Genomic DNA, 15,691 nt, shown 5'->3' with positions numbered 1-15,691 from the left:
GGTCCTTATTAGAACAGATTTCAAACTGACCACACAGATCAAAACTGGGAATCCATGAGGCACTATGGGCTATAAGAAGCAGGGTATCCAACCACAGTCTGTAACCTTATGGTCTAGCATTTTGTCCACTCTTCTATCGCTAGCAAGCCTGGGAACCAACCTTGGTTTAATGAAGAGGGCAGGAAAACATACAAGGATCAGTTCCAGGCATACCTAAGAATGAGGTTGCAACTAGTGAAGTTAAAATGCAGAACTGCTTGTGTGCCAAATGAGGGAAAGAGTAAGCTATAGACAGGACTAAGCAATTCCCAATTAGTAGATCATATCTAAGCTCTGCAGTCCTGTCATTTCCAGCTGTTTTAGGTGATGAGCAGTTAAACAAACAGGAGGAGGCTTTGCAAGTATCCTCAATGATGGGGGAGTCCAAAAAATCAATACAAAATACGAGGCTGAAACTTTTGGGAGAGGCAATGGCTGAGTGGTATTATTGCTGGACTGTTAATCCAGAGATCCAGATAACTATCTGGGGACCTGGGTTCAAAACCCGCCATGGTAGATGATGGAATTTGAATTCAATGAAGTATCTGGAATTAAGAATCTAATGATGATCATGAACCCGTTGTTGATTGTTGGAAAAATCCATCTGGTTCACTAATGTCCTTTAGGGAAGGAAACTGCCATCCTTACCTGGTCTGGCCTACATGTGACTCCAGATCCACAGCAATGTGGTTGATTCTGAACTGACCCCTGGGCAAATAGGGATGGGCAATAAACGCTGCCTGGTCAGCAATACCCTCATCCCGTGAATGAATTTAGAAAAAAATGCATCCATTTCAGCAAGAAATTGAAACTAGATCATTCATCTTGGTTACCACCTGAGGCTGCCTGCATCACAGATGGCAGTCTGCAGCCGTTTGGATTCACACAATATCAAGAAACATTTGAAGCCACTGGATACATCAGGCTATGGAGCCTGATAATATTCTGGCAATAGGACTTGAAACTTACACTCCAGAATTATCTGTGCCCTTAGCCAACCTAATCCAGCGACAACACTGCAATCTATTTGGAAACATGGGAAGTTGTTCGGGTATTCAAGAAATAGTTCAAGAAGGCAACTCGCCTATGGATAGGCAATCAATTCTGGACTAGCCAGAGACATATACATCCCGTGAACAAATGATGTTTTTTTAATTCCAGGGAATAGATTCCCTTGTCTGTGTAATCTTTCCTTCTGTTTATCCTAGATAGTGAGCATTTTTAGGCTATTCAACTATGGGATAGCAGTTAAACCTGATCTTATAAATCCTATTTTCCATTAAGAAAGGTTGCACAGGCTAGATTTCTATCCACTGGAGTTTAGAAGATTGAGAGCTGACTTGATTGAAACACGTCAGATCCTGAGATATCTTCACACAGTGAATGAGAAGAGGATATTTATTTTTTCTGGGAGAGTCTAGAACTAGGGGTTACTGTTTAAAACAAAGGAGTTGCCCATTTAAAACAGTAATGAGGCAAAATCATTCCTCCCAGAACATTGTGCATCTTTGGAACTCTTCCTGCAAAAGCAATGGAAACAGGCTGTTTAAATATTTTTAGGACAGTGTGAACAGGTTCTTTGTAAGTAAGAGGGCGAAACGTTATTGGGGTAGATGGCAATGTGCATTTGAGGTTACAATAAGATCAGCCGTGGTCTTATTAAATGGCAGAGCAGACTTGAGAGGTTGAAAAGCCTGCTCCATATTTGCTTTCTCATAACTGGTATGGTACTATAGCAACGAGAAGCAGAGCTACTCCATCTCCTCTCTTTCCTTGCCTGAGTTCCAGAGGCCAATTTTACTATTCCAATTGTTTTGCTGATTGACAGCCTCTGGTTGCCTGCCTGACTAGACAACTAATTGTCACAGGCTTGGAATCATAGCTTGGACAATTTGTGTTCATGGAACCTCCTTTTCCTGTTAGCTATTAATTGTTCAGCACCATTTTGGCAGTACTGCAGTGTTTTTATTTCATTCATTGATTGTAGCTTCATGTATACTATTCTGCTTCCACTGTTTGGCATGCATGCATATTGTAGCTTCACCAGGTTGTATTATAATCTTACATCAAAGATCTACATTAAGATTCCTAATATCTCTTACTTCTGAGAAAATTTGCATTTCTGGGCTTCTAATTTGGAGCAAAGGTTAAAGATAATGATGCATTTTCATTTTGATATATGTATAATCAGCACATCGATGAGGAGTAGCTAAAGTAAACTGCAGCAAGAACAGTTATCTCAAAGCACAACTTGCCGTTATCTTCTGACAATTTAGGAGGAATTAGGGTAGTCATACTAGGGTACTAATAGACAAGTCCAGATTCTTTTCTGCGGCTTCTTGTGAGGTGGATATTTTTTTAAGATTGGACATAAGGTTTAAATTTAAATCAGATTGACATGAAAAAATTTTGTGAATTAAGTTTGGAGAAACTTAACCCAGCGTCTGTGGATATTGATATTAAACTATGCTTAAATGGCAACTAAATTTATCATTAAACGATTGTATAGCATATCTGGTTTTGGAGGTATTACTTTTAGGCTATTAATTTAATAGTGTTATGTCTTGTATATTGTGCCTATGTGGTATTTACAGGAGCAACATTAATACCATAACTTTACTCCTAGAGTGCTGCATGTATTGAGCATCATTTTCTTCACATCCAGAGCTAAACACAGGTGAAACCCAGTCACAATACCTAACTGGTGCAGCCTATGAGTAGTATCTGAGATTTGTCTCCCTCTTTACTGGGAACTCAGCTGATTGGAACTTATTTATGGGCACTTGTCTCCATCCACTTTTGGAACTTTGAGACATCCCTCAATATCTCAGAGAGTTATTGTGCTAGAATTGTGATGGCAAAGTCGGAATCAGTTAGATGTGCTCAGTTTTGCAGTACGAAATGTTTCTTAGTTCAAAGTCATACTAGATCTGCAGTGTAAAGATTGAATGTGACCATCATTTCTTGTTAATTCTACGCTTTCTTGGTTCTGATATTGACTCAAAATCCAATGTTTATACTCTATAGCCCTTAAAAAATAGAATAAATGCATCTCATCAGATGATGATTAAAACATAATAGTTTTCCAGGTCCGACCTGAGAAGAAATAGAGGGATGCTAAATCTTTGAAGAACAGAAGCCAAAAAAGTTCAAGCCAGCCAGAAAAGCAACAGAAGATATGAAAATTTATATTATTGGCTAACAAAATCATGCATAACTTAGTTAGTATACTTATACACAGGGTCTGCCATAACAATTTCTTGTTACATATGTTCAGTACTAGGAATCGGACAAGGTTAGTAAAAGCGATTTGGGTTGCTAGTCAGTTTTACAAGTAGAAGCAGAAAATGAGCAACATCAGACAGCCAAGTTAATTTCCAAAATAAAGAAAGAGAGTGGGCTCCATGGAGCAGGTTGAAGTCATTGTGGAATAAAAAGTTGAGTGCATTCTTAAAAAATGTAGACAGTGGAGTAGTCATGTCCTGACATGTTAACTGTATTTCTCTTCACAGATGTTTTCAGACCTGCTGAGGATTTTTAGCATCTTATGTTTTTATTTTACACTTGCTGCATGTAAAATGTTGCTTTCACAATAATTTTGGTATGGTACAGGGTAAGAGTGAAGAACAAAAACAAAGTTGCTGGAAAAGCTCAGCAGGTCTGGCAGCATCTGTGAAGGATAAAACAGAATTAACATTTGGGGTCCAGTGACCCTTCCTCAGAACTGATGGTGGCTGGGAAAACGTCAGATTATATGCAGAAAAGAGGGGAGGAGGATAGGGTAGGGAGTAAACGATAGGATAGAGCCTAAAGAGAGAGAAGAGCAGTTGGACAGACAAAGAGTTGATAATGATCAGGCTGGGAGTTGGGTCTAGGCCCGAAACGTCGACTTCCTGCTCCTCTGATGCTGCTTGGCCTGCTGCGTTCATCCAGCTCTACACCTTGTTATCTTAGATTCTCCAGCATCTGCAGTTCCTACTATCTCTGGACGAACAACACCTCATTTTCCGCTTGGGGACCCTGCAGCCCTCCAGTCTCAATATCAAGTTCAATAATTTTAGGGCCTAAACTCTCCCATTTCCCAGCTCCCTACCCCACACACCTGGCCTTGTTACCACATAGCCTGCCATTACACACTACCTGTTATTAGTCACTAATAGTCCCCATTAACAACTATTCAAACTCCCAGCCTGATCATTATCAACTCTTTGTCTGTTTAACTGCTCTTCTCTCTCTTCAGGCTCTATCCTCTCGTTTACTCCCTAACCCATCCCCCTCCCCTTTTTTTTTGCATATAAACTGATGTTTTCCCAGCCAATATCAGTTCTGAGGAAGGGTCACTGGACCTGAAATGTTAACTCTGTTTTTACCTTCACAGATGCTGCCAGACTTGCTGAGCTTTTCCAGCAACTTTGTTTTTGTTCCTAATTTACAGCATCCGCAGTTCTTTCGGTTTTTATTTAACAGTGAAGAACTACCCTTCCAAGTAAAAGCTAAGCTTTTACTGAGGACAGCAAATCGCTAAGATTTAAACAGCGCCTCCAAAACCAGCAGCCTCTACCACTTAGGCATCAAGGGCTGCGTGTGCATAGCAATTTCAACACCTCCAAGTTACACACCTCCTGACTTGGAAATTTATTGCCATTCCTTTATCACTTGGTCAAAACCAAGCAGAACTATAGTAACATCTTCACGACTCAGACAGCAATGATTCAAGAAGAAAGATCTTCGCCACCTTTCAAAAACAATTATGAATGGCAATAAGTTCTGACTTTGCCAGCAACAGTCAACCTGTGAATAAATAAAGTGCAATTTTATCTAAAAGTTAAAATCTAAATGGTTCATCACTTTGATTTTAATGACTCATAACAAAAAATAAGTAAACCTCGTTATAAAATTTCTGCTTCATTGGTGTATTTCATGTAAATTAAATCGATTTAATTGTTCACAATTTGCCTTATCTTATCAGTCTACCTTCCAGAGACAGTAGAATTGTTCATAAAGCACACCTAGCTCTGCACAGAAGTGATCTTACTGTTAGGGCCCTCATTTACTTATACATATATTGGGGGGTGGCGGGGGTAAAAGAATTTTCATTCCCTTAGGAGATAATAGGAGTGACTCATATTGTGTAAACCAATGTGACTACTTATCTCACTCAAATATTTACAAAGGTACTCAGCAAACAAAATTTGACTTAACATGTCATTTTTTGTTTGAAATCATCCTGAAAAGTTGAATCTTGTTGAAGGAGAAATTACACGGGGTATAACTGGGGTCTGTTGGTGAAGTGGTAGTGTCTCTTCTTCTGGGCCAGACCATCCCAGTTCAAATCACACCTGCACTGGAGGTATGTCTTAATGCATCAGAACATGTTAATCAAAAACAGGCTTTTGACTCTCATTGATCACGTTCCTTCACCTGGGCCAGCAGGTCCACATTTAAACACCACCTCAGATGGGGATAGCACATCCAAAGAGGGTGATTTTTTTTTAGAAAAAGAGCAGCCTGAACATGTAGTGGCTGGATTGACTTGTCCGTAAGTAAAAGTTTAAGATTAGAATTGATGTCAAATTTATACAGTATATTAAGATTTTTTTGGAGGATGCCACATTATTGCTAATAATAATGAGCCTACATACAAGTCACACCATTAACAGTTTTGGTCCTCTTATCTAAGGAAAGGATTACTACAGGGGAGACAGCAGAGAGGGTTCACTCACATGGTCCTGGGTACAATGGGATTTAGAAGACTGAGAGGACATCTCACTTAGAGGGCTTGACAAGGTAAATGTGGAGAACTTGTGTCCCTTTTGGGAGAGTCTAGCGCCAGAGAGCACAATCTTAGAGTAAGGAGTCACCCATTTAAAACAGAGTTGTGGGGGATTTTGTTCTCTGAGGGTAGTGAACCTTTGGAATTACCACCTTACGGTTGAGACAGGCAAATTTTTAATTCGTTAGGGAATTAGGGGTTATGGGGGAAAAGGCGGAGGGCTATCAAATCAGCCATGATCTGATTGAATGCTGAGCAGGCTGGATGGGGCGAATGGCCTCCAACTGCTTCTACATCTCATGGACCCGGATTCACGGCAGAGATTCCTTGTAAATCCATACTGACAGTGCACTCATGTATTAAGATGCCACTGTACCCGAGGAATGTAGCGAGACCCTTCCAAGTGGCTCCTAACTGATTGCGTGGTAATTTTACATCGTTGGCTTATTCGCCTTGTCAATCGTAAATGATCGGAAACGGGCTCCTTTCATGGTCTGTCGGTAAGGACATTGTCTTTTCCTATCAGTTAACAGGAGCGAAGCAGTCTGCTCCCTCCTTGCCCGGCGATTCATTACCAGACAGGATACCCCCAATGGTTCTTCAAGTTACATAAGCATTTGTAATAAAGCTCTCCCTCCTCCCAGCCCAGCCCCTGTCGCTGCCAGAGGGACGGCTGCGCGGATCTCGGACACTCACTCGCTTCCTAGTGGGACGAAGAGATGCAAACTCAGCAGCATCTCTCCCCGCTCCTGGTCCGCATACACACAGCCATGATACTCCCATACCTGCTTCTGCTTGGTCAACTCAACGGTAAAGTCTTCTCTTCTCCTCCCACCCCCCTCCATTTGATGATTTATTTTGCTGCTTGTTCGCGGTTGCTTCTCGTGATTGTGCGAACGTGTAAAATCATTTGGATTCAATTCGTTCAATTACATTGGGGGTCGCGCCTGGTGAAATTTGGAGCATTGGTGTTTGTATGGAATTAGAGGATGATTGTACAAGTGGTCTGTTAAGATTATCATTCAAGTCAGCTCTTATATAAATGACAAATTGTATTAGACATGGTTACGGTAAACATGCCTTTGTACCAGGTTTTGGATTAGCAGGGGTAGTCTGGTTTGGGTTTAGTTGGCAAAAGTCCAAACAATAGCACTGACTAAGTTTTTATTGACGATCTCTCGAGTGTAAGTCAGTTAAAGTTAGGGAAAGGACATTTCGATGAAGGATAAGGATGGGAACAGGTGCTACACATCTTATACTGGACGGTGCCAAACCGGTTTTGGAAAATAAACGTGTTTCGCAATATTGAAACAGGTAGACTCGAAAACCCGTACCCGGTGAGATACAATATACTCCCTGAAGCCAAATCCCACAATATTTGGTTCATTTGCTATAAACCTGAATGTGACCATCAGATTATTATAAATCAAAACAGAAACTGCTAGAGAAACTCAGCAGGTTTGACAGCCTCTGTGGAGCGAAAGCAGTTAATGTTTTGGATCCAGTGACCCTTCTTCAGAATGATTAGATTATTACGCTTTGCCGAACTTTGAGTGGAAGCGTTTACCTCTGTCATTCTATAGAGCTCGCTCCCCAAAAATATGGCTTTAATTGGAATCTTATTGGCTAAAACTAAAATAGAGCTAAGCTTTAAAATGAAGTTTACACCAAATATCACAACCGCTGTATTCTCTCTCAGTCTCCTAATGGGTTGCTCAGGTCCTGCAATGTGCACGAAGAAAGTAATCGAAATGATTTGGGCCAGTAGTCTTTTGTAATGTACTGAATGGAGACATGCTACCACTGTCAAAAGATCGTTTCACTGATGCCCTTCGGAACCTTGCTTTCGTTCCACATCCCAAAGTATTTTGTTCTAGAAGTTACATCGGCTCGTTGTACTGAGTGTGGCTGGGTGGTTAGCCACATGAAAAGTCACATTTAAATAAACACCATTTCCACAAACGAGAGGTGCAGGAACGAAACGTCCATATATCGAACGGAATCCGGTGTCTAGCAATGAAGTTAATGAGAACAAAAATCACGTCCATTCTGTTCGCAAATATTTCCCGTTTCAAAAACCGTCCCTTTCTTTGATTCTAATAATGATCTATCTGGAGAACTGATGATTTTGTTTTCACTGCTATCGCTATCGGTGAGATCCGGCAGCTTCCGTGCTGCTGTCTTGGCATCGCTGCTTTCATTGGAAATCCCGTTTGAAAACAAGGCTGTGCACTCTACCGCAGTGTTAAAGGTAGCATCCTGAATTTGCTAATCCTTCATTTACAATATTGCCCTTCAACTTCATAAGTTGTGTTGACTGTTTATTAATGTTCATATTGTGAGTGCCGCACCCCATCAACCCTTCCCAGGATTGTGTTACAGTGATCCCCAGTCCCATTGCTTAAAACGGTGCTTTGCTTTGAATCGGATCCTGTTCAGTAAACCGACAGTAATTGGAACTCTAACCACAGAAAGGGGCCTCCAATCGAGATGGATCTTTGAACACGGTGTGGCTGGACAATGGGTGGGGGATTGGGGGTGGGGTTAGTTAGCTCAGTTGGCTGGACAGCTGGTTTGTACTGCCAGCAGTACGGGTTTAATTCCCGCACTGACTGAAGTTCCTATCAAAGAGTCTCCCTCTCAACTATTCCCCCGACCTAAAGCATGGTGACCCTCAAGTTAAACCACCCTCAGTTATCTCTCTTTAACCAGAGAGCAGCTCTTTGATCCAGTAGGACTATGGTGACTTCACCTTTAGCGATTCCAATACGTGGCTGCAGATTTGCGAGCTTCTGTAAACTAACTCTCAAAGCAGTTGTGGGCATGTGCTTAGATTTATACAGAACCGCTCCCCAGGGTCTAATTCTATAAGATTAAATTTCAGTTTCACACAACATTATAAATGGGTTTGCTCGTCACTGTAACATTCCCAAGGGGTTGGGTCAACAGAGGGGCATTTACACTGAAGTTCCCGTGCAGTCTATAAGAATTGAAAGATGTGTACTATTATTCACATCACTCCAGGAAGTGGAGGTGCCGGTGTTGTACTGGGGTGGTCAGAAATCACACGAACACCAGGTTCTGGTTCATAGTCCAACAGGTTTACTTGTAAACGCAAGCTTACGGACCATAGCCCCTGTTGAACTACAACCTGGTGTCATGTGATTTCCGACCTTATCACTCCCGGAAAGCAATGACATAATTTTGAAATTCTTGTCCTTGTTTCCAGATTCCTCCATAATCTTACACTCTCTTTCCTGATAATGTCCTTCAGGCTCCCAACACTCCAAGACCTCTGCACTCATCTAATTCTGGCCTCTTGAACATCTCTGATTTTAATTCCTGCACCGTTGGTAGCTGTGCCTTGACCGCAGAATTCCCTTCCTGTATCTCACTTCACCCCTTTTAGGTAAAAACCGTCTCCTTGACCAACCACTGGGTCATCCTACCTAGCATCTCCTTGTGTTGCTTGCTGTCATAATTTGTTTCATAATTTTTTTTGTGAAGCTCCTTTAAGACATTAAATTTTATGACATTCAAAGTCCTTTATGAATACAAATTTCTGCTACTGTTGCAGATATCTTTCTTAAATACATTGCCATGTTTGATTCAATGAGTATCAGAATAAAATGTTACTGAAGAGGAAGTGGCAGTATCTTTAAACATGTTGTTCTGAGCAGTTTCAAAAAGTCTGTGGAATGGAGAGAGGTTTACAGTTGTTTTATTGATTTACATATTTTATAGCTGTTTATATTTTTATTAGTTTACACTGGAAAGCATCCATGTTCAGCAATTGCTTGAGTTACTTTAAGATACCATATTTTCTTTTTTTTTCCTAACTATAAACTAAAATGGAAACTGGACTGCTATAACTGAAAATCCAGGTAAGTTTTGCAACTGGAAAATCAAGTTACACGTTCATGAACCATACAGTACAATGTTATTTTTCTGGTGGAGGAGCAGAATCTTAAAAAGTTGTAAGCACCAAGAACAGTAAAGAATGAAAAACACTCAGAGAGCCTGGAGACAGAAACCACCTCTCTCCCTGTCTCTCTGTCTGTCTCTCTCTCTCTTCCAACTATGGGGGGGAGAAAGACAAGAAAACCCAAGAAAGCTTAAAAGAAAAACTAAAAGACCCAAGTTCACCTGATCATGCATTGAATGGAAGAATGTTGTCTGTAGGGTGATGATCAATGTATCGATGTTGCAAAAAGTGAAGTACTGTGAGGAAAATAATTTTCCACCTTATGGTCTGAGTTATTGATTTTCAGAATTTTGTTTATCTTTTCTATATTCTGTCTCCAATGTAACTATGTGTGTAAAATCATTCGACTTCTTTTGCCTGTCTTACTCATGATTTTGAGTATTTGGGCTTTTGAAGAAGTCCAGTTCAAGTTGCATAAATTAGAAATCTTTCTTTCCGCTGTTATTGTTAAATGTCGTACAGTAAATATAAGTTGTTTATCTGTTACTGAAGAAACCCCATATTGACTACTCCTGCGTAGCAGTCATTTGGGCAAATTGGTCATTTTGGTTGTTTCATTGGAATTTTGTATGTTTTGTGACAGCTTGTGGGGCAAAACTATTGATGCACTCTTCCCAATTAAGTTGTGACCTTATACTTACAAAGATGGAACTGGTAGGGAATTAATGTCAAGAGAGGATACAATATAAGCATAGGTAAACAGGCAGTAGAAACTTTATGGGAAGGTTTAAGAAATAGAAAGGTATTTAATAGTCTAGTGGGAATTGTTAATAGGCTCCCTGATGGAAGCTGTAAAGTGGTAGATTGCATGAATGCAGAGCTGTTTCAAACATGCAGTAAAGTTAAAGTGTTTTTTTCAAAAGGGCTTTTTCATATAGATAAGTGGAAGTCAGATTGTAAACCTGGGTGAGTCTAGTTTGTTGCAAAGAAGCCATGACATTTTGAATTTAATAATGTAATTTACTTTACCTTGGTGTTTAAATTCAGCCACGATCTTAAAATGATGGGGAAGGCTTGAGGAAACAAATGTCCTACTCCTGCTCCAATTTTCTACGTAATAAGACAGATGATTCACAACCTAATGGTTCAAGTACACTTTTAACAAATAGCAATCATTATTTAAGCATAGTGTTTGGAAGAGAGAATTACAAAATAGCTACAAAGATTCTAGTAATGTAAAGAATATAATATGAAAACTCTCTAGATTTGAGTAAGGTAACATCAATATAATAAGGTGGAATTTGCTGTCAGTAAACTGGAAAAAATTGTTATTGCATAAGATTACAAAAGTTTAGTGGGAGGTTAAAAATAAAACTGAATGTGATACAGAACCATTATATGTTGCTAGGACCACAAGTCTTTCTTACCAAAAGAAAAGACACGCCAACTAAGAGACAAGGGGACAACATAACATAACAATAGGAGGTGAACATCAGATTATCATCTACTGACCTCCCAGAAATCAAATTTGTAAAAATACCTAAATCTGGTACATGAATTATAGAACTGGGTGTAGTTTTACCTCTTGTACCACAATTCAGAGAAAATGTCCTCGAGAATATATTGAATCAAAGTTAGAATGAAGAGAGTGAATTAGGGTGTTTTGTCATCCCAGTTTTTGCATTTTTATTTCATACTTACAATGTAACAGAACACTGACCATGAATAACAAAAAGAATTATTGTTCATGATCTTAATTCGTGGTGGGGAGGTATTATGATAGTGGTAGATATGGACTATCAAATTTTAACTTCCTTCATCTAATTGTTAGATGAAGCCTTTAAAGGACTAAAATGGTTTTAAAAGGGAAGAAACATAGTTCTGAATATGTTGGAATGCTCACCTGAACACAGATTGAGTCAATCTTTGAGAGACCCATGTGGAATAAACAACGTCTATGCTGAAATGACCACATTCTCTAAAAACATTGAAACTAGGCGACAGACTCAAGATCAAGAAATTCACATCTTCTGGTTAGCACACACATGTATGACTTCACATGTTGGGAAAAGAAAGTTTGCCTGTCAGTTAGTCAGTTTGGACAACCAATGGAGTTACACGGCAGGATATGCACTGAGCAGATGCTTTTGAACAGTAAAACAAAGAAGGAAAAAGGAATCTGTGATAACAATGGCTGGAACTCTCTGTCCCAGAAGCAGCACCAGGCATATCTAAAAATGAGGTGTCAGCCTGGTGAAGCTAAAACACAAGACCACATGCAGGCCAAGCAGCAGAAGCAGCATGCAATAACAAATCAAAGCAGTTGTTCAACCAAAATATTAATCTAAGCTTGGTAGTCCTGTCATATTCAACATTCAATATTCACTCTCTTCACTACTCACATACAGTGGCAGCAGTACGTGCTATTTACAAGTTGCACTGAAGGAACTCACCCAAGACACTTCCAACACCACCTTCCCAACCCACAAGCACTATCACCGAGAAGGACAAGGTCACCTGATGTCTGAGTATGTCATCTCCTGCAAAGTTTCCTTCCAGTCTACACACTATCCTAACTTGGTTTTGAATCACCGTTCCATCCTTGTCACTGGGCCAAATTCCTGGAACTCCCTTCCTAATAGCACTTGGTGTACCTACATCCCAAGGACTACAACAATTCAAGAAGGCAGTTCATCATCACCTTCTCCAGGGTAACTGGGGATGGGCAACAATTGTTGTCCTCACTGGTGGCACCCACATTTCCTTGAATTAATAAAAAAAAGCCAAAAAAAAAGTCTCAGTTAAAAAGAAACTAGTTTGCTGGGAAGAGATAGTAGGAACTGCCAATGCTGGAGAATCTGAGATAACAAGGTGTAGAGCTGAGACAACAAGGTGCAGGGCTGGATGAACACAGCAGGCCAAGCAGCATCATAGGAGCAGAGAGGCTGACGTGTCGGGCCTAGACCCTTCATCAGAAAAGGGGGAGGGGAAAGGGGTTTTGAAATAAATAGGGAGAGAGTGGGAGGCGGATAGAAGAGGGATAGAGGAGAGGATAGGTGGAGAGGAAACAAATAGGTCGAAGAGGCGGGGATGGAGCCAGTAAAGGTGAGTGTAGGTAGGGAGTTAGGAAGGGGATAGGTCAGTCCAGGGAGGACGGACAGGTCAAGGGGGCGGGATGAGGTTGGTCGGTAGGAGATGGAGGTGCGGCTTGAGGTGGGAGGAGGGGATAGCTGGGAGGAAGAACAGGTTAGGGAGGCAGGGACAAGCTGGACTGGTTTTGGGATGCGGTAGGGGGAGGGGAGATTTTGAAACTTGTGAAATCCACATTGATACCATTGGGCTGCAGGGTTCCCAAGCGGAATATGAGTTGCTGTTCCTGCAACCTTCGGGTGGCATCGTTGTGGCACTGCAGGAGGCCCAGGATGGACATGTCGTCTGAGGAATGGGAGGGGGAGTTGAAATGGTTCGCGACCGGGAGGTGCAGTTGTTTGTTGCGAACCGAGCGTAAGTGTTCTGCAAAGCGGTCCCCGAGTCTCCGCTTGGTTTCCCCGATGTAGAGGAAGCCACACCGGGTACAGCGGATGCAGTATACCACATTGGCAGATGTGCAGGTGAACATCTGCTTGATGTGGAAAGTCTTCTTGGGGCCTGGGATGGGGGTGAGGGAGGAGGTATGGGGGCAGGTGTAGCACTTCCTGCGGTTGCAGGGAAAAGTGCCGGGTGTGGTGGAGCTGGAGGGGAGTGTGGAGCGGACAAGGGAGTCACGGAGAGAGTTGTCCCTCCGGAAAGCAGATAAAGGTGGGGAGGGAAAGATGTCTTTGGTGGTGGGGTCGGATTGCAGATGGCGGAAGTGTCGGAGGATGATGCGTTGGATCCGGAGGTTGGTGGGGTGGTACGTGAGGACGAGGGGGATTCTTTTTTGGTTTTTATTGCGTGGACGGGGTGTGAGGGATGAGGTGCGGGAGATGTGGGAGACACGGTTGAGGGCGTTCTCGACCACCGAGGAGGGGAAGTTACGGTCCTTGAAAAACGAGGACAACTGAGATGTACGGGAGTGGAATGCCTCATCCTGGGAGCAGATGCGGCGGAGGCGAAGGAATTGGGAATAGGGGATAGCATTTTTGCAGGAAGGTGGGTGGGAGGAGGAGTATTCTATGTAGCTGTGGGAGTCGGTGGGCTTGAAATGAATATCGGTTTCTAGGTCGTTGCCCAATATGGAGACAGAGAGGTCCAGGAAGGGGAGAGAGGTGTTAGAGATGGTCCAGGTAAACTTAAGGTTGGGGTGGAAGGTGTTAGTGAAGTGTATGAACTGTTTGAGCTCCTCGTGGGAGCACGAGGCGGCGCCGATACAGTCATCAATGTAACGGAGGAAGAGGTGGGGTTTAGGGCCGGTGTAGGTACGGAAGAGGGATTGTTCCACGTAACCTACAAAGAGGCAGGCGTAGCTTGGGCCCATGCGGGTACCCATGGCTACCCCCTTTGTCTGTAGGAAGTGGGAGGAATTGAAAGAGAAGTTGTTGAGTGTGAGGACAAGTTCGGCTAAGCGGATGAGGGTATCAGTGGAGGGGGACTGGTCGGGCCTGCGGGACAGGAAGAAGCGGAGGGCCTTAAGGCCATCTGCATGGGGAATGCAGGTGTAGAGGGACTGGACGTCCATGGTAAAGATGAGGTGTTGGGGACTGGGGAATTGGAAGTTCTGGAGGAGGTGGAGGGCGTGGGTGGTGTCACGGACATAGGTAGGGAGTTCCTGGACCAAGGGGGAGAAAATGGAGTCTAGATAGTTGGAGATCAGTTCGGTGGGGCAGGAGCAGGCGGAGACAATGGGTCGACCAGGGCATTCAGGTTTGTGGATTTTGGGAAGGAGATAGAAGCGGGCAGTGCGAGGTTGGGGAACGATGAGGTTGGAGGCCGTGGGTGGGAGGTCACCTGAGGTGATGAGGTTGTGGATGGTTTGCGAGATGATGGTTTGGTGCTCAGGGGTGGGGTCATGATCAAGGGGGCGGTAGGAGGAGGTGTCGGAGAGTTGGCGTCCGGCCTCGGCAATGTAGAGGTCAGTGCGCCATACTACAACTGCGCCTCCCTTGTCCGCGGGTTTTATGGTGAGGTTGGGATTGGAGCGGAGGGAGCGGAGGGCTGCACGTTCTGCAGGGGAGAGGTTGGAGTGGGTGAGAGGGGTGGAGAGGTTGAGGCGATTGATGTCTCGACGGCAGTTGGAGATGAAGAGGTCGAGGGAGGGTAGGAGGCCTTGGGGTGGTGTCCAGGAGGAGGGGGTGTGTTGGAAGCGGGAGAAGGGGTCAGTAGAGGGAGGGTTAGGTTCACGGTTAAAGAAGTAAGCGTGGAGGCGGAGGCGGCGGAAAAACTGCTCTATGTCCAAGCGTGAGCGGTATTCGTTGATCTGTGGGTGGAGGGGGACAAAGGTGAGCCCTTTACTGAGGACTGACCGTTCGTCCTCAGTAAGGGGTAGGTCTGGGGGGATGGTGAAGACTCGGCAGGGCTGGGTGCTGCTGTCTCCTCTGGAGCTGCTGGCTGTGGAGGCTGTGGGCGGAGCTGTGTCGGCGTCGGCTGTGCGTCGGCGGTGGGCGGAGTTGAACCGGCGTCGGCGGTGGGCGGAGTTGCGCCGGCGGTGGGTGGAGTTGCGCCGGCGGTGGGTGGAGTTGCGTCCGCGTCGGTGATGGGCGGACCGGCGTCGGAGGTAGGAGGAGCGGGGTAGGCAGCGGCAGTAGCGGTGAGGGTGGTCGCGACTTCAGTGTCGGTGGCAACGGCAGCGATGGTGTTTGCTGTCCCGGAAGTGGGGAACCCGGCGGTGGCGGATGTGACGTCATCTGTGGGTTCTTCGATAGTGGCCTCATGGCCAATGGCAGCGGACCCATTGTGGGGAAGGTCCTGGGTACGGCTGGGGATTTGGGGGGTGGAGGAAGCCCGTTTTGGGTGGTAGGCACCAGTAAGTTGACTGT

At 43.6% G+C, this 15,691-nt stretch overlaps 1 protein-coding gene across 1 annotated transcript in view; it reads left to right on the top strand.

The window, feature by feature from the left end:
- Positions 1-6,531: 6,531 nt before the first annotated feature.
- The window catches only part of rxfp2b (relaxin family peptide receptor 2b), a 125,725-nt gene continuing 116,565 nt past the window's right edge, over positions 6,532-15,691 (top strand). The window contains exon 1 of the mRNA XM_048598144.1: positions 6,532-6,622. Coding sequence (XP_048454101.1) covers positions 6,532-6,622 — 91 coding nt within the window. The remainder of the gene's footprint in view (positions 6,623-15,691) is intronic.

The sequence above is a fragment of the Rhincodon typus genome, chromosome 6 (assembly GCF_021869965.1).
Source record: "Rhincodon typus isolate 14 chromosome 6, sRhiTyp1.1, whole genome shotgun sequence".
Lineage (NCBI taxonomy): Eukaryota > Metazoa > Chordata > Chondrichthyes > Orectolobiformes > Rhincodontidae > Rhincodon > Rhincodon typus.
The sequence above is the reverse complement of the archived record's forward strand: the minus strand, read 5'-3'. Positions and strand labels throughout refer to the sequence as shown.